The sequence below is a fragment of the Castor canadensis genome, chromosome 2 (assembly GCF_047511655.1).
Source record: "Castor canadensis chromosome 2, mCasCan1.hap1v2, whole genome shotgun sequence".
Taxonomy (NCBI): domain Eukaryota; kingdom Metazoa; phylum Chordata; class Mammalia; order Rodentia; family Castoridae; genus Castor; species Castor canadensis.
Genome location: NC_133387.1, coordinates 50,219,886 through 50,239,956, shown reverse-complemented (window position 1 = coordinate 50,239,956; position 20,071 = coordinate 50,219,886). Strand labels below are relative to the sequence as shown.

The following is a 20,071-nucleotide window of genomic DNA, read 5'->3' as shown; positions in this document are numbered from 1 at the left end:
TCACCTCTGTCTCTGCCTCCCAAGTGCTGGGATTATAGGCATGAAATACCACACCCAGCCTCAGTTGCTATATTTAAAATAAGAATTAGGAGAAACTGGGCTAGTAATAGGAAAAAGTTATTAAAATGCAGTGAGTAGTGAAATAGGGGTGAAGAAGTCTTAAAAATCTGAATTAAGAAAAGCACAAAGACTCACAAAAATCACACTATGGTCTTTGGATCTTGGAAACAACACAGCTTTGGTACAGAATACAGTAAGCCCCATTAAAAGGTCATGAGCCTTGAGCAAGATCATCAAAATTAAAAAAGAAAGAAGATGCCAATCACCAAAATTGGGAAATAGGCTATCAAAACAGATCCTGCAGCCAGGCCCTGGTGGCTCACACCTGTAATTCTAGCTATTGAGAAGGCAGAGATCAGGAGGATCATGGTTCAAAGTCAGCCCAGGCAAATAGTTCATAAGACCCTATCTTGAAAATATCCAACACCAAAAGGGGCTGGTCGAGTGGTTCAAGTGGTAAGAGTGCCTGCCTAGCAAGCACGAGACCCTGAGTTCAAACCCTACTGCCGCTAAAAAAAGAAAAAAAACCACAAAATCAAAAAAAAAAAAAAAAAAACAGATCCTGAAGGGATTCAACGATAATAAGAAAAAAGAACCTTACACTAGTAAATCTGACACTGTAGAACTATACCAGATCTTTAAAAACCACTAACTACTTGTCAACCAAGAGGAAGTAGACTACCTGAATAGTCCAATAACCATTAAAGAAACTGAATTTGCAACTAAAAGGTAATGATGAAGGAATCTCCAGGCCTGGATTGTTCCACTGGAGATTTTACTAAACATTTAAAGAAGAATTAACACCGATTTTGTATAATCACCCTTCCAAAAAAGACGAGCAAACACTTCCCAACACATTTTATGAGGCCAATAATACTGTAATAGCAAAACCACACAAAGATAGTACAAAATCAATAATCTTCAGACTAATCTCTCTCATAAACTTAGATATAAAAAAAGTCTCAGCAAAGCAATAGCAAATAGAACTCAGCAATGTATAAAGAATGATATACCACAAGCAGGTGGGATTTATTGTAGGGATACAAGGCTGGTTCAACATTCCAAAATCAATCAACACTATCAATAGCCTAAAAACCAAAACCATATAACCATTACCAGTTGACACAGAAAAAGAGCAGGGGAAAATTAGTCTCATTCATCTTTACTTCCCCAATATCCAATAGCAGGCACACAAAAGTATTATTGAGTGAATGACTGCTTTATCTCATATGAACAGCCCTTTATACACATAAGTAAAACCCAAAGAGAGTGGAATTAAAAGTTATTAGTTAACAAAAAAAGAACACATTTTAAGTATGTACCTTTCCTCCAGTGAGTAAAAGGGCTCCATTCCTAAGTCCTGCAATAAGGGACATCAGCTGCCGAGACAAAGGGCGTCCCAGGAGGCTATGCGTGATATGCTCCATGCAGGACATGCCTAAAGAATTCACTCCTCTGCAAAATATTTAAGTTGTTACATGATAGAAGACTGAAGCAGGATAAAATCTAGCGAGTAAAAAAAAAAAATGCTGAAACTTTCCTTCCTGGTTTAATTAATGAATTTTAAAAGAGTAAAATCTTAGCATTCTCCTCTACTTGAAAGCAGGCATATTGATGGTGCTACATCTGATTCACAGCTTTCTAAATTAGTTTTTTACTTTCAAACATGTAACAGTTACTAACAGTTTTGCTCTAATAGGATTACTTAACAGAAGTAAACATTCCCCTACCCTCAAATAATTTTTAGCATATAATCAATTAACTATAAATGGGTACTTCTGAAGTACTTAGAATAATAACATATTTCCTCATAAACACCATCTTTGAAATCTCGTTACAATCTATAGATTATATAAATATGAACTTTAAGCTGTTTCTTGACTTCTATCACAATTTCATTCATGTTAATAGAAATAATAGTAGCAAATTTACAAAATTAGAACCTAAAGGGACTATGTTAACACATACTGTGTTACATTTAAACATTTTGACTTTATGGCTTAATTCTTTTGTGAAAACACTGATAGATTATACAATAGTATAAAAGAAGTTATATCACTACTGCATTTACTAAAAGCCACTGTGAAGAATTTTAAGGGGTAATGTTTCTATGAGATTTTCATATTGCATACAAATAAAGAAATTATAAGGAGGTTCTTTTTGAGATGTTTGCCTAAAAAGTTAAGAAAACACAAAAAAATCCCAATTATTATAATAAGACAGTGAAGGAATAACTTAATTTGAAATATTTTTAAACATTCAAGTAATGTTTTGGATTTAAAATTTAAAATACATTTTTTATTCTAAGAATTATTGTTTTATTCAGGCCCATATAATCCAAGTGGTACCTAGGTGCTTTCTTCTCACAAAATCAATTCTCTTAGTAAAACTTATAATATGATCTCTAGTTATCGAAAAAGAAAGGCAAATTTCCAATCTATATGCGAAGATGGAGACAATCCTTGAGAAAGTACTACTATAGCATTAGTAAGCTCGTTCACTGACATTCACATCCAGTTCAATATTTACATAGAAATCCTGCACAGAAAATGTCAAACGTGTTTCCAAACATGCTAGTGTGCTACAACTTCTTACCCCAAAGAGTTCAGCTTTAAAAAAGGAAGAGTAAAGTCAATTTCCTCACTGCTTTCTTCTTTTACCATAGGATCTAGAAGGACCTATAGTAGCAAGGAAAAATTAGTTTTACATTTCAAAGTTATGTCTTTTGCTTGCTTCTTGGGTCCCAGAAAAGTGATTGCTGATTCTGTTCACCAGAGAGAATAGCTAAATTGTGCATGCAATATCATTACCTAAAACACTGTGGATAACAAGATACTCATCCTCAGAGCGAAAATATTTAGTCAATTAGCAGAAAGAGTGCTGTTTCCTTAATTCATTCTACAGATATATAGATACACATATCTATATATATTTGTAATTTTGATTTGCACCACATTTGTTCTTTTCACAATTATACATTTGTATTTTTACTGAATGGTATTCCCTCAATTATATTTCAAAAGTAAAGAAACTATGACTAGTTCTGAACCTCTGAAATTTTAAATAACTAGTGCATGTTTGATTCTGCAAGAGTGACTATCTTAACTAAAACATAATATTCTAAAAAGACCAGTCTTAAAGTAGTTCTGGAAGAAAAGAGATGTGACGATATTTGTGAAGAATTGAGAATTTAAGAATAGCCAAAATAATACAACAAAACTGAATGTAAAAATATGAAGTTTTAAAATAAAACCTTTAAAACTAAGTTTTCATTTGATTTAAAAATAGAAGAATTTGGGCTGGAGGCATGGTTCAAATGGTACAGCACCTACCTAGCAAGTGCAAAGCCCTAAGTTTAACGCACAAGTAGTAACAAAAAAAATATGAAAATCACGATCCATTTGCCAGTTAACACAATCAGCTCTATTCTTGAAACTTACTTGTGCTTAATTGATTTTTAAATTTAGGGAAAATCAACAATTTAGGTAGATAACTTTAAGAGATTATTGGACAAAATATTTTAAATCAAGTTATTCCTTACTCTTATCATTTGGGGTTCTAATATTCTCTTATACAAGTTTTTACAAGGAAATCATACTTTCTTATCAATCACATGTAACAAATATTGTTTTACTAAATATTCAATAATATGTAATTACTTGTATTGAGGTCTTCTGTAACAGACTGCTACTCAACAAAAAAGTATTTTTTTCTTTTTCTTTTCTTTTTGCTTTTTCCTTTTCTTTTTCCCAAAATTGAACTATACTCAGAGAAAACTCTTTCAACCCTATTAAAAAGAAAGTAATAAATGGAGAGTTAGTACTGGAATTAAGATGAAATAATTTTGAGATTTTAATATCAAACTTCAAGTTAAAGGCATTCTTCAATATGTAATTACATTTCACTGTTCATACTTGATACAGGTTGGAAAAACAAAAATGTTATAATGATCTTAGTAGAAAAAAGTCAAAATAACACATTTACCCACCATTTTTAGTTTCCAGCTTTATAAATTCTTCCTCTGATATTATCAAAGGAAGCATGGTGGTAGCAGACTGCTGTACCCATGAAGAGAACACAGTTTTTACATCTTTTTCACTTATGTCTTTATGCTGTCAGAGGAAAAAAAAAAGGAAAGAATGGTAATCAATTATCCAACTATCTCACTTAACTTTAACATTCCTGTTTTAACATCTTTTCCTAACCAAATGCAAATGTTACCAAACAAAACCAACACAGGGTGTTCACATTCTATAGGTAGACAGGGGCTTGACATTATAGTTACTGTGATGAGTACAGTAGAGTCTGAAGGAACATTTATGTAAGTGGCAAAGTTTTAAGTGCACTTTTTCAATATGCTCAGTGAAACAAATGTCATAATTTGATTAACTCAATAACCATGTCAGCCCCATTCTCCCTTTACGTAAGTATGCCTATTAGCATAGTAAACATCTTGCATTTAAAGGAGGAAGTCACAGCTAAGGATGGCAAGAGAGACAAAGTGATGCACTCTAGATTCCTGAAAATATAGTTTAAATACCTATGAGTTCCTTCAAACTTCCTTGTACGTGAGAAAATTAAATCTCTTATATGATTAAAGCCATTGTTTTGAGTCTGCAACCACAATCCAGATATACTCAATGAGGAGAGTGTTACTGAATCATTCAAAGGTATAAAATAAATTCTAAGGAAAATACTGCTAATTTTTAACACTTTTAAATTATGTTTTAACTTATTTGAAATTAGAATAGTAAAAACTCAAATAGAAAAGATGATGTACATAAGAAGAGGGTGTAATGAACCCACCAAACACTGCTTGAAAGAAGGGAATGGGAATGTGATGAAAGGGATGAACTTGTTCAGATACACTGTATACATATATGGAATTATCACAATGAAATCCCTTCATATTAATAATGTATGATAAATAAAAAATTTAAAAATTAAATAAAAGTCATACACACAAGTGAAGATGACAGGTATTTGTCTCACAAAAATAAATCTCTATTCTACCATTTCTCAGGCTGGTCTATTTCTGTTCTCTCCAGAGTCAAGTTTAGATCTACTGATTAAAGTTCAGAACTTTATCACTCTCAAAAGTAGGCTAAGAAAATGCATCATTTCTTCATTCTTAAAAGATCACAAAAATAGCTGTTTCTTATTGGGCAATGTGATCAAACACCTAAACAAAGTCATAAAATAAAAATGAGAACTATTTGAAATTCAACTCACAGTTCCTTTGGAACCAAACATCTTTATTGATATTATCATAACCCACAGAGATCTGACAAAGGTCATAAATGTTCCACTAAAATATGTAACTCAGGATAGGAAAAGTATTTATAGTAGTATCTGAGATTTTAAAAACATCTAATGACCAGTGGCTAATAATTTTCTTACAAGGGACCTATCATTTGACAAACACCAAGGTCAATAACTAAAATGTTAAAAGAAAACCTTCTGCATTGTTTAGTCAATATGTTAAATGTTCAGTTACATACTAAGAAAATGGCATTTATTCTGTTTGTTTTACTCTTCGCCAAGCACATAATATAAATTATCTGGTGTTTCACCAACTAGAAAATTCTGTTAGGGTGGTTCTTCCACGTCATAACAATCATTATGATTTGGAGAACCCAAAAGTTTCATATGAATTATCAGGGAAGGATTAGGTCATGTTTAGAACTTCTTGAATATATAGTAATTTTTCTGCATTGTAATTATTTGAGAACTGGTAACCTAAACTGGACATATATCTTATTTAAAAGATTTTAAAATTAAGTTCAAAATCTCATGTCCTGACCATACCAGTTTCCAGAACTGAGTAGAAAAGTAAAATAGTCTAGAACTCTTTTGGGCTATAATATTAATATTAAAATAACATGAAAGAAAAAAATTTTCATTTCACTGATATAGCAAAAATATCAATCTTTTAAAAGACAATTTTATCCCTATTGGCCCTAGCACAAACACACATAATATGTGAGTTGCTTATTAAGGATTTCTTGGCTTCTCAAAAAAATTAAATATACAATTGCTATATGATCCAGCAATTTCACTCCTAGAATTGAAAATAGGGGCTTAAGTAGATATCTGTAGTTCACTGTTCACACAGCTTTATTCACAATAGCCAAAAAAAAGAGAAACAATCCAGTTGTTCATCAATATGAATGGGTAAACAAATGTATATACATAGAATGGAATGTTCTTCAGCTATAAAAATGAATGAAGTTCTAACGCATGCCTCAATATGAATGGGTCTTGAAAACAGTGTGTTAACTGAAATAACTCAGGAAAAACATTGTATTATTCCACTTCTACAAAATATGTAGATATAAACAAACTCATAGAGATACAAAATAGACTAGCGGTCAGGAGGGGATGGGTAGAGAAAAGGATGAGAAGTCATTACTCAATGGGTGCAAAGTTTCTTTTTGCAGTCATGGAAAAGTTTCAGAAACAGAGGCAATGGTTGCACATTATGAATGTAATTAATGCCACTGAACTGTACACTTAAATGGTTAAAATAGAGTATTTTATGTTAAATATCTTTTAGCACAAAAAGGAAGAAAAGATTTCTTTGTTCTAACAAAAAGGACAACATTATTACTTAGAGACTAGAAATTTTACAACACATGGACAAGAATTTTGATATAACATATATATTTGAACTCACTAAATTCTCTCTAGGTTGTAATTTTAGAGATCTTGGAATTTTAGGGGTAATTTCCACTGGAGTTATTCTGACTACTGCATGCATTTCTATATTCAGTCTCTTTCTCAGGTCATCTGGAATCTGAAATTTAAAAATAAACAAAAATATAAATAGTTCAAAGCTTGATTAAAAATATTTCATAACATCAAGATTGATGTATGCTTCTATGAATTCAGCTGAAATGATAGAAGCTACCACCATGATTCATATTTGTCTTTTCTGCTTGGGCTTCTATAACAAAACATCAACTGGGTGGCTTATAAACAGCAGAAACTTTTTTCTCATTTTGCGAACTGGGAAGTCTAAGATCAGGGCACCAGCACATTGTATGGTGAGGGCTGTCTTCATAGTCCTCCGTGTGAGAACTCACATGGTAGAAAGGGTGAACCAGTTACCTTGGGTCTCTCTTTAGAGGGGCACTAGTCAAATTCATGAGGCCTTCATCTTCATAACCAAATTAGCTTCCAAAGGTCTCACCTCCTAATACCATCACCTTGGGATTAGGATTTCAACATAGGAATTTCAGGGGGACATAAACATTCTGACTATAACAATAGCATAACCAGATGCAAGTGCAGATATTGTTATACCACAAGCATTCCAATCTTCTGCCCCTGTATTTCTTTCTTTTTCTTTTCCTTTCTTGAAATGAGATGGTGAGGAGGGTGGGAAGTGTTGGTTCAGAGTTAGAGCTGTAAGTGGAAGTATTTGACTCTATCCGCAATAAAAATATTTTAAGCCATAATATTACACTCAAATTAAATGTTACTTGCAAATCTTTGGCAGTCTTCGTTTGTAAAAGTTTAGAACCAAAGCTAATCACTTGCAATCTTGCCATGGGTACAACTGAATCCAGATAGAAACCCAATCTAAAATACAAGGGTAAAATTTCTCACCTCCATTGATGAAAATATTTTAGACTTAGATTATGGTGTTGGTCTCATAACTATTACACTAAAAACTTTTGTACATATCACATTGTATTTGTTTTTTTTGACAGTATTGGGAGGTTGAACTCAGGGCCTCACTTGCTAGGTAGGCTCTCTACCTCTTGAGCCACTATGCCAGACCTCTTTGCTTTGCTTATTTTTGAGATAAGGTCTCACTTCATGCCTGGGGCCAGTCTGGAGCACAATCCTATTTGTGCTTCCTTGCATAACTAGGATGTCAGTTGTGAGACACCACATCTAGCTATTGGTTGAAATAAGGTTCCAAAGACTTTTTGCCTTGGCTGGCCTTGAACTATGATTCTCCTGATCTCTGCCTCCCAAGTAACTAGCATTACAGGCTTGAGCCACCACACCTAGCCAATTATACACTTTAAATTTTATCTCAATAAAGATATTCAAAATTTGTCTTATCTGTCTAAATACTGGTAAACTTCGAGGGCTGGGCTGGACAAGGTGGTACGTGCCTGTAATCCCAGCTACTCAGGAGGCAAAGATAGGTGGATGGGTCCAAAGCTGGGCTGAGGAAAAATGTTTGAGAACTCATCTGAAAAACAAAATAAAAGCCAAAAAAAGGGCTGGGATGTGGCTCAAGTGGTAGAGAGTTCAATCACTAATACTGTCAGGAAAAAAAAAAAAAAGACTTTAATCCACTTTACTACCTCTGCTAATTTCTAAAGAGAAGGTATTTCATCTACCAAACCATTATATGGTACACCATTAGTATCACAATTTTATGCAATGCTTAAAAATAAACTTAATAACAGAAAGAGTAAAAAGAAACCCCTCATCACACTTCACAAGAAAGGCTCAAATCAACACTAATTTACTAGTGATCAATTTGATCTCTCAAGTCAAGCCTGCTTGAGTACCTGAGGGCAAGTACTTCACTTCTCATTGCCTGTAGTTCTTTAACCTTTAAAGCTGAGTGGACTACTCAGGAGGCAGATCAGTAGGATCGCAGTTCAAAGTCAGCCCAGGCAAATAGTGCCATGAGACCCTATCTTGAAAAACCCTTCACAAAAAAGAGCTGGTGGAGTGGCTCAAGGTGTAGGTTCTGAGTTCAAGTCCCAGTATCGCAAAGAAAAAAAAAAAGCTGAGTGCAAGTGCAGGTTCATGCAGTTTACTTACTGCTTTCCTATGGGGTCCCCAGTTCTCTACCACCAGCACTTCCAACCTCTCCTCACCATCTCATTTCAAGAAAGTAAAAGGATACTTCTGTCTAATGGTAGAAACAGCTACATCATAACAAGTTCAGTGTTAGACAATTCGAATTTGAAAATGCAATGGAATCTCTTAAATTAACAGCTTAAATTCAACAGAAAATAATAGTAGGGGAGTCTAGAAAATGATATAGGCCAAAGAGACGAATATATTCTAAGCCATTTGCATAAAAGTCACACATAAAACTGTAGGAGTAAAAGAAATCTATGAGCCAGGCAGTAGCTCATGGCTGTAATTCTAACTACAGCCATGAGACTGGGAGGATCGCAATTCAAACCCAGCCTGGGCAAAAAATTCATGAGACCCCATCTCAACTAAGTTGTGTGTGGTATTAAAAGTAGGCATTAAAGATGAAAAACTCTGTAGAGCACTCCATGCTGAGCACGAACCCTATAACCAATCTGCCTAGACTTGAGTCCTAGCTCTACTACTCAATAGCTATGCAACCTTGGGCAAATAATTTTGACCTTTGTGGGCCTATACCTCTCCAAGCTTACTGGTCAGACAGCATACAATCCTTACCCAAATAAGAAATTTATAGTGGAAGCAGAAAAGTGTCCCCATCCCTCCAGATTTCAAACACTATGTTTCTTAATATATTAGCTTTCAATTTATGTATGTATATATATATACATACACATAAATATATATAATCCTAATTCAAAATTTAGGGAAATTTAGGTAGTATAAATTTTCTCCCAAATTATAACTCATACTAACCCAGACTTTCCCAAGATGAAGAGGTTCTACATTTTTGGTGTATTTTATGGCATTCCTTAATTCCTCAAGTCCATTCCAGACTATCTTTACCACACAGGCCTTATCAGCTTCTTGATTATGATCTGAGCTAATCTGTTTTTGATCTGGTGGCTCTGATACATGCTTCTCTTTTTCAGGCAACAGGGCACTCTGCTTTGTTTTATTTTGCTTTTGCTTTGGAGAAAGTAACTTAATTAGCTTTCCATAAGTTATGGTAAAGCGAGGCTCCATGTCAAAATATTCCTGGTCCCATGGAAATACATGAATGGCACAGTATTTGTCAAATGTAGAAGCTGCTGATATATTACATATACTGGGAGGTTGAGATCTGCATACTCTGAAAATATTGTCTACAGGAACAACCTGTGACTGCATGTTTTTAAAGGCATTGATTTCAGTTGAGCCCCAGGATGTCTCTTGTTTCTTCTCAGATCCAAAAGAAAAAATGCTTCCAATCATAGACCACAAGCTTGGTGTCAATGACGAAGCACTGGGTGTCTTGCAGTCTGTTTCATTAGATCCAGTTACTCCCATGGTATTTGACTGAAGCTGCTTGGTTTGAAATTCTTCTGTCATTCCTTTTTGGTCTCTTCCATAGCTATGAAATTTCCCATACACATCATCTGCTTTAGAAAACGTATTCTCTTTGACTTGGCGTGTCTTTGGCTGAATAAGGAGTTTGGTGTCCGTTTCCAGCCTCCCATAAAGAGCAGTTGGTATGAGTGCAACTGTGTAGAAAACAGAGCTCATTAGAGCATATTCATCTCTGCTTTGCACTCAGTGCTCTAGGGTAGCATATGATGGCAAATATTACAATACCACCTACCAATCTGGATAAATATGTAAGTCTGTTGATCAACCCAAACAGGAAAAGTGGCTTTTGGAAAAACTATTCGAATTTGATCTAGAAGATGTTGTTCAAGGGAAGCAGCATGCAGCTCCTAGAACCAAGACAGAAAAAGATCACATTTTGTCCATTCCACGTCTAGTATGGAAATCTCACTCCATTCTTTTTTTTACTTTAAGTTTTATTGTGTCCATTTAAGGTATACAACATGACGCTATGGGATATATACAGTCAAAAGGTTAGTATATCCATCATCTTGTACCTTTTTTTTTTTTTTGTGGCAAAAGCAGTTCAAATCTACTAATTTAGAATCAATTCCAAATTCAGTACAATTTTCTTATCAATAGTCCTCACATTAGACATTAAGAGCCCTGTCAGTTCATTCTTATAATTCAAACCAACTCAGAATATATTATGAAGCTCAGAGAACCCTGAAGACACTGATATTTTGAAATACTTTAAAATGAGATAGTTGTTAGTTTTTTTTTTTTTTTTTTTGGTGGTACTGGGGCTGGAACTCAGGGCCTCACACTTGCTGAGCTTGCTAGCACACACTCTTATTACTTGAGCCACTTTGCCATTCCGAGTTGTTAGTTTTTCTTTACCAGTATCTCCCAATCGTCTGCTGACAGGGGTTCCACCTCAACTTGCTGGCAAGACACCACATGGGAACATGGCTTGAGAAATACCTAGAAAAAATAAAAAATTTCAAATGACTTAAAAAGATTTTTCTTAGAAAAGAACAGATTCCCTCTTTAGGTAAATAACTCTGTGTCTCTGTGTGTGTGTGTGTGTGTGTGTGCTGTCTGTCTGTCTGTGTTGTTAGTATTTCATGTGACAGATATTTAAGCATTTACTCTTAGCTAGGCTTTGATGTACTCAGTAGTTTAGGAAAAACTGTTTCACAAAAAATTATAGAATAAAGGAACACCTTAGCACAACACATTTTTTTCAAAAGGATATAAAGATAAGCATTAGGGAAAAAATGTAAGAACCAGGTGCAGTGGTATGAGCCTGCAAGTCCAGCTACTCCGGAGGCTGAGGCAGGAAGATTGTGAATTCAAGGCCAGCCTGTGCAATATAGCATGACCTTGTCTCAAGGAAAAAAAAAAAAGGAAAATATAAGTAAAAATACAAAAAAAGACTGTCATGTCTTGAACTAATATAAACACTCATTATTTCTAGAAATGTCTTGCAACTATCAGTTTTATAATTAACTTCAAGACTTGCTGCTTCTACGAAAGTAAAAAACACACTGAATTAGAGGTCAGACCAATAATTTAGAAGTATAACCTGTCACAGCATTTTTGCTGTAAAGCAAATACCCCCTCATTCTAATCCACAAATATATGAAATGCTGGTATGGCTCAACATGCTGGAGGCCACCATCTTACTTTCTGTCCCCTTCCATAGGTACTTCTGGGGATTAAAGGAGTAAAGTCCAAAGCCATTGAGTATTAAATGTTCTAGGTAACTAGTCCTCTGCTTTTGTAGACTGGAGCAGAACTTCCCCAAGTGCCTCATCTCAGACTCCTCAGGGAATTCACCCTTATTCTCCCCGTACACTTTATTTGAATGGATGGTCCTGAGGGAACACAAGCAGCTCTTGCCCACCAAGAAGCTCAGGCCACCTGGGCTAAGTGCACACTCTGCTCTTATTCTTTGGGTGACAGTGTCTTAGCAGTGCTGCTATACCAAAGGAGCTACAGAAAATCAAAGAGAAGTTACTTAGAAGCAAATGGAATGAAAAACAAGTAGCACTGTTCACAGTAGCAGGAAGCTAACCTGCACAGAAGTGCTACATACCCAAAGCCAGATGAACTGTAACTTGCTACATGATCCTTACCAAAACTGGATTGTAGAGCAAGACACCAAAGGTCCTTTGGGTGCTAAAATGTTCAAATTCTAGCAAAAAGTTTGAAGGAAGTGAAAGGTAGTGCAAGGCTGATGAATTTCTCATGAATGGTCCACTCTCATTATCAAAAACATACATAAATGTAATTAGTCTATGTTCAGAACAAGTTTAAAAGATGTGGCACTCTCATGCACTGATGTGGGAAATTGGTAATAGAGCGCAATTTATCCCCATCCATCGAAACTTTCAATATATAGCCCCCTGGACTTGGTAATTCAATTTTTAATATTATATGTCATGCCTACAGATTGAGTACCTTAATCTGAAATGCTCTGAAATCTCAACATTTCTGAGTACAGTTTCAAATTTTGGAACATTTCAGGTTTTAGATTTTTAAATTTTATTTATTTATTTGACAGTACTGGGTTTTGAACTAAGGGCTTTACACTTGTAAAGCAGGTGCTCTACTACCTAAGCCATGCCCCTAGCCGAGGTTTCAGAGTTTTAGATTAGGGATGCTTAACTGGTACAGTCTATGCAGATATTCCAAAATCTGAAACACTTCTGATCCCAAGCATTTTAGATATGGGATACCTATCTTATGTATGTAGAATTCAGAGGAAGCACAAAAGCAGCTCTAGACCAACAAGAAGGTAAGGCCCTCTAGGCTAATCAGTCCACCTTCTGTTCTCATCAGTGGCTCTTTGAGAGACAGTATCATAGGGGTACTGCTACAACAGATCACATATATACAGAGAGATGTTCAATGCATATCATTTGTAATGCAGTCAGTCCTCTGTATCCATGAGTTCCACATCTTCAGATTCAACTAACTAGGGATAGAAAATATTTGAGGGAAAAAATTGTGTCTGTACTTAACAGGTACAGACTCTTTCCTTACTGTAATTCCCTAAACAATAGAACTATTTATATAGCACTGTCATTAAATTAGGTTTACATGTAATTTAGAGACTATTTAAAGTATATGAGAGGATGTGCACAGGTGATAAAAACACTATACCATTTTATATAAGGGACATGAGCACTTGCAGACTTTGTATTCATGGGGGCTCCTAGAACCAACCCTCTGCTGCTGTTACCCAGAGATGGCTCTTCATGGAAAGGTATTTTTCATATATTTTATGGGATAAAAATTGCAAAAAAAAATATTATCTCATTCTTTAAATCCTAAAGGTCCAATGTGATCTCAACAAACAGTAAACATTCATTCCAAGGCTGCAGTTGGGGAAAGGGAAAAATGCATGTTTTCACTTTCAACAATAAAATATTTGCAATGAATATCTGTTACTTCCATAGTTTAAAAATATAGAAAATGAATAAATTGATGTACATTATATATATGCATATATATGTATATATATACACTTGTGTGTAATTTTTAATCAAATTGAAGTGATATTTTTAATTGCATAAGACCATTGAGGGTTAGAAAATGTCAGGACAAGTGAAATGAAATTCAAGAATAGAATGTCAAACCTGGTAATTCATAAATGAAAAATAATTTCACTAGAAAGTGAGCAAAATAGAATACAAAAACAAGTAGGGAGCATGGTTAACTATAAAATAATGACTTAACAACAAAGTATAGCCAATTTGAATATACTAGATTGGTTATAAGAGCCTCCAATTGTCATCTCACCTCCTTTAAAAAAAATCTGAACTTTAATTTTCCTTTCCATTGCTCTATTAGGTGACATCAGAAGAAAGTCACTGGCATCACGTTTTGTGCTTACCTGTTCCCCATTTGAGAGTCCAAGTTTATGACCAACTTGTCTGCTAACTTCAGCAACATTTTCACCTTGATCTTTGAAGTGCCTGCCTTCTATCCAGCTCAAGAATGCAGGCTGCTGACCCCAGGTTACTTCCAGAGCTTGATTCTATTTATATGAAGAATGGGAGGGAAAAAAGTTTTAAAAGTTTCTACATGTTTTCCCAGATTCAGATAAACTATTATTGCATCCCACACATATAAAAAATGCTCTATAGATATTGATAACTCTGGTATCTACATTTGTCATAGCATTTAAGAAGTTATAATCATTTTCAACACCAACACTGGAGATTCTATACACGAATCCAATACCCTTATGCTCTATGACGGCTTTACAAATGGATTCAGTCACTTCAAAATTCAAAATGGCAATAGGTAGCTGGATGAACTCACATACTCTTTAAGTCACATATATTTGAGTATTTATTCTAAAGTAATGATTCAACAAAGGAAAAAAATCAGAAAATCTGCAGTACTGCCTATAATAGTGAAAACCCGGGATTGTCTTAAATGTCTACCAATACAGAAATTATTAAATAAGCTAAAATTTACTATGTTTAAAATAAAATATCAGTCGTTAAGTACAGTAGGTCCTCTTAATTTGCTTTCTGTAGTTTCAGTTACAGTCAATTGCAGGCAAAAGTATCACGTAGGAAATTCCAGAAACACTCACAGGTTTTAAATTGCACACTGTTCTGAGTAGCATGAAATCTCTTATGGTCCTGCAGTGTCTCACCTGAGAAGTGACCCACCCCTTTGTTTAGCATACCCATGCTACCTATACTACCTTTTATTCACTTTAAGAGTTGTCTTGGTTATCAGATCGATTTCATGCTATCACAGTGCTTACACGTAAGTAACTCTTATTTTACTTAACAGCTCCAAAGTACATAAGTAGTGATGCTGAAAAGTTGGATAAGCCGAAGAGAAACCATAAAATGCTTTAAAAAAAAAAAAGGTGGGAAAAGTTCACAATTAAAGGGAAAAAGTTCATATTCTACAATTGCTAAGAGCTACAGTAAGAACAAATCTTCTACCTGTGAACTTGTAAAAGAAACTCATGCAAGTTTGGCTGTCACACCTCAAACCATAAAAGTTATGGCCTCAGTGTGTGATAAGATGGAAAAGGCATTAAATCTGTGTAGTATGTACAGGGGGAAAATGTATATATAGGGTCGGTACTATCCTTGATTTCAGACATTCCGTAGGGATCCTAGAATGTGTCACCTATACATGTGAGGAATTACTGTGTATGTTATTACATGTTCATATAATCTTAAAAAAATGTAACACTATAGTTTTACAATTATAAAACACCAATCAGCTGGAATATGCAAACGCTTATAGATAGATTAGTTGATCAGAAAAGTAATAAAAGCATATGATAAAAGCACAAAAAAATATAAAAGGGTAAAATGTGAAACACATTTGTGTTCCCAGAGGTAATTGCTCTTAAGAATTTCTTGTGTACATTCCTAGAAATGTTACATTATGCAGCTTAATTTTTCATAATTCTTAAAGTTTATAGAACTATGAAAATATGCTTGTAAGTCAAAAAGTAAAATATAACATTCTCATCAAAAGAGCAATTACATGAAATGTGTAAGTTTATGGCAAAGGGCTAAAAAACAGTGTTTCCATGATTAAAGAATTAAATTGTCAGGTGTGGTGGTACAGCACTTGGGAGGCAGAGATAGTAGGGTCAGGAGTTCAAGAGTGGCCTGGGCTACTTGGCAAGAACCTGTCTCAAAAAACCAGAAAAAAAAATTACACTCATCATAGAAATCTTGGAAAATATATGAACTTGAAAGGAAAAACAGGAATTACTGATATTTCCTGCTCCCAAACAACCAAATGAATGACTTTGGTTTCTGCTAATCCTTCAATATATGTCAACTTTTTGCATAGTTGCATATCATAGGCAATATTTTTATTCCTTTTTCCTCACTTAATATTGCATCATGAACATTTTCATACATTCATCTTTTTTAATGAAAGACTTGATTAATAGACATGAAAACTTATCTCAGAAAGCTTCAGTATTATTTAATTCATTTATTTATATCAAAATAAATTCATTAAGCTTAAAGTATTAAGTATAAAATTTATTCATCTATACCAAATTTCAATACCTTATGTTTCTTTAAACAGGACAAATTTGAAAGAACATTGGAGTCATCCCTTACAATGTTCATGAAATTAATCATTATTAAAATTTTGTATACAAGAAAGTCATTGTGTATCACTTAATTGTGTAATTTTTCTCATAATTTTTTCAGAACAACTCAATTGTTTTGATAAGATAAAAAGAGCCCCAGATTTGTAATCAGAAGTCTTAAGTGACTGCTTCCGCTTTAAGTGTGTGAGCTGAGATCATAGGAGTAAAGGTGACCAAGCCCCCACATACTTTCAATGGGGTTTCTCACAGTTAGCAACGTTTACAATACAAATAAATTCTCCTATTTCATATGAAGAAACCTTCAATTATTTGTTCAGCCAAAATGTAAGGAACTCTACAAAGCCATAATCCATGCACCATTAGATTTTTGCAAGCTTTACAAACTAACATTCTGAGTTCAGTTTTATATCAATTTTTTTTTTCATGTGACCCCAGGGTCCCTGGCTCTTCAGGTAGGAAGAATAAACACACTAGAAAGGAGACTCTTTTCTAGTTTAATCAATAAATCTCTTGCTAACAACAAGGAAACAACAAATCTGTACATGGCAATTTCTAGATGGTGACTTAGTTCCTTTTTTGCATTCAGCATGAATATGAATCCTCCTCCCCTGGTGCAATCACAGCAAGTTCTGAATTCAGAGTACAGACAAGGTAACCAAAATAAGGCAGTTCTTCTTAACCAGGAATGATTTTTGTCCCTCAGGGGACATTTCACAATGTCTGGGGACAGTTTGGTTATCACAACTGTGGAGTGCCACTGGCATCTAGTGGACAGGGGCCAAGGATGTTCTTAAACATCATAGCATACAGGACACCCGCCCCACCCCCACAAAAACTATTCACCAAAATGTCAGTAGGGCTAAGGTTGAGGAATCCTAAGCGAAACATCTATTGGGTACCCAGTCCTTCCCTTGCGAGAACAAGGGAACTCAATACTTGAAACTAACAAATGAGATATGTCACATAAACACAATCATCAGGTTTTGAAAAGGAGTCGACTGTGGGCAAGGGAGAAGTGGAAATCTGTGTGGAAGAGGTAGGACTACCCTGTTTTAAATGCATGGAATTTGTGTGCAAGGAGGAAAAATGCCTTGGAGGAGCACAGCACAGAATAGAAGAACAGAAGTGGGAAGGAGATTGGGTAGAGAAGCAGTGACAAGGCTAGTCTGTGCAACACAGACTACAGACACGAGGGTGGCCTTGGACACCACTTCCTTTGTTTCAAAGCAGGGAAATCACCTAGATACCTAAGTCCTTTCGCTGTTAACATTTTATGATTCTACAATAGTGGATCTCAATGCTTTTTGCATCCACTTAAGTAGCCTGAATATGTTTTTTTAAAAAAAAAATTACAGTTGTTTTAAAAATATGTTCCCCAAGATTCTGATTCAGTAGGTCTGAAGAAGAACCAGAACATGTATACCTTTAAAGCTTCCAGGTAAATCTGAAAAAGATCAGACCACCACTGTTCCAGCCCTTCTTCCCATTACTGCATTATCTGTATTAAGCATTCACTGCTTCAGCCAGAATAAATTGGTTCGACCTATTATTCTGGTTGAACCAACTCATGAACCTTTCTGCATTAATGACCCCCAACTCATGAAGCTTTCTGCATTAATAATTATCTATTCTGACCTCCTGATGCTTACCACAGGCTGTTTTTACAGTGACTGTATAGAAAGAGGAGGCAAAGTAAACCTACTTTGTATACACCTCAGCCTGGGCCCTGTGCCTGGTCTATATGGTGAATGGAGAGAGATAGATGGGAGAAGAAAAAAAAATCTATTCCCCTTAACTCAATAATTCTGAGAATCTATCCAAAATAACTAGAAATGAAAACAATGGCTCATAAACAAAGATGTGCTATTTTAATGTTTTATTAAAACAGAATTTGAGTATCACTTTTAATTTATAAGAATTAAATACAATGTAAGTGGTCAATCACAGTGAGCAATTATATAAATCATGACAAGATTACACTAGAATAGTAACTGACTACCAAAAATGATGGTGACCTTTTAAAAAAATAAAACAGTACATGGAAAGGGTAAGACACAAAATGCTGTGTGTATGACCTTATTTCTGTTAAAAACACAGATTCGAAACAGATATGGAAGACTTGGTCCAACCTGTTAATATAAATTATCTCTAGGCTCTGAGATTATAGGTAGATTTTATTTTCTTGCCAATAATTTTTTTTATAAAGCAGATGCACTACTTTGATAGTAGAGGGATTGGTCTATACAGGTTGAGAAGAAACAGCAATTTGTTCCACGGATGAAGGGAAGGCATTTAAAATTCAAAATGATGCCTTTGAAGTAATTCTAACACTTCTTGAAGGTTTGAAATGCAAAGATCAAGACCACTAAATTCTTAAATAGTAATGAATGTAACATTTTGGGACAAAATTATTAGTTACAGAAAGGAAGCATCCTTGTAAACTCATTAAGCAGGTAGTTTATTCCCGTAATCTCATTAGGTTTGCATTTGAAAGCAGGTTGAAAATCTCTTACCAGAGCTGAGAAAGAAAGCACTGAGCCAAGTTCTACCTGGAACCTGATGACAGTGCTAACTACTTCCAGCCGTGAAGAAAGCTTGTCAGGTCCCAAAGACTTTACTCCGTGGTACAAATAAATAAATTAACAATAAGAAGAATGGAAGAATTCTACTGAATCTGGTATGTTTTGAGAGATGGGCAAACAAAACAAAACAACACAACAACTACAACAAAACCACTGGTTACCGAGAAGTAGCTCAAGAGGAAAGGTAGGACACCTGAAATTATGGCAGTTACCTATTTCTTGCATGAGTTACCAGTGGTTTGGTACGATGCCTGGAGGATTTTTGAAGATTTCCAATATGCTACCCTTTGCCCCCATGAGTACACTCAAACTCGTGAGGTTATGTGCATGCATTTTTAATTATGAAAACATGACCAGGGGTTAGAACTGTGACACACTACCAGCCCCGAGTCCAACAGGTGACACACCTAGCTACCCACGCGCCTAATCCCACTGCATATTCCCTGCACGCCCGGCAGGGGCTGGCTCAGGCCCGCAACCCAGGGAGGAGCTGAGTTTCAGGAACCTTTGGCGCTCCCGGGATGCGGTGCGCAGGCCCTGCTCGCCGCCCTCCAGGTGTCACAAGTCTCCAAAGCCAAGTGAGGATTGTGTCAGAATATCAGGACGAGTCAAACCCTGGTCTAACCGATTTAACACTGCCTGGACCAGCCCCGATCGGCCTCCGAGCGGTCCCGTAGCTGTCAAAGTCCCTGGAAGGCCGCGGCCATGTCCGACCCAGGTGTCCCAGGGCCGGCGCGTTACCTGCAGCAGGTGCAGCTGGGCCACGAGGCGCCGCGGCAGATGGAGGAAGCAGTCGCGAGCGTTGGTGAAGACCACAGTCACGGCCACCCCTCCTGTCCCCGCACCCGCTAGGCGATCGCTGACCCACATTTTCCCAGAGCGCAGGCCCACGCCGCCCGCCACCGCGCGGAGTCTGAGCCCTACTCCAGCAGGCCGAGGTCGTCGGAGCCCGAGAAGATCGATCAGCCCCGCCCCCTGTCCCTCAGTGCGTGTGGCTGCGCGCGGGTAGGGGGAGGGATAAACCGGCTCCTCTTACCCTCCCGACCTCTCCGCCGAGCCGCTAGGGGGCGGAACCTCGTTCGCCGAAATTTCGTTCTCCGTAAGTGATGTT

At 36.0% G+C, this 20,071-nt stretch overlaps 1 protein-coding gene and 1 non-coding gene across 4 annotated transcripts in view; one reads left to right on the top strand and one right to left on the bottom strand.

Moving 5' to 3' along the window:
- Pex1 (peroxisomal biogenesis factor 1) overlaps positions 1-19,983 on the bottom strand; it is a 52,764-nt gene extending 32,781 nt beyond the window's left edge. For 2 of the 3 annotated variants that reach the window (XM_074064742.1, XM_074064743.1), the window contains exons 1-10: positions 19,702-19,983; positions 14,162-14,305; positions 11,158-11,241; positions 10,532-10,646; positions 9,667-10,433; positions 6,737-6,856; positions 4,049-4,172; positions 3,720-3,847; positions 2,656-2,738; positions 1,383-1,515 (exon numbers count right to left, since the gene is read on the bottom strand). In XM_074064742.1, the coding sequence (XP_073920843.1) occupies positions 1,383-1,515; positions 2,656-2,738; positions 3,720-3,847; positions 4,049-4,172; positions 6,737-6,856; positions 9,667-10,433; positions 10,532-10,646; positions 11,158-11,241; positions 14,162-14,305; positions 19,702-19,830 (1,827 nt within the window). In that variant the 5' untranslated portion in view covers positions 19,831-19,983. The remainder of the gene's footprint in view (positions 1-1,382; positions 1,516-2,655; positions 2,739-3,719; positions 3,848-4,048; positions 4,173-6,736; positions 6,857-9,666; positions 10,434-10,531; positions 10,647-11,157; positions 11,242-14,161; positions 14,306-19,701) is intronic. The other variant, XM_020161183.2, reaches the window with a different exon arrangement.
- LOC141421129 (small nucleolar RNA SNORA51) lies at positions 18,011-18,140 on the top strand. Its single transcript, XR_012445803.1, has one exon. It is a non-coding gene; the product is annotated as a small nucleolar RNA SNORA51 (small nucleolar RNA).
- Positions 19,984-20,071: the final 88 nt, after the last annotated feature.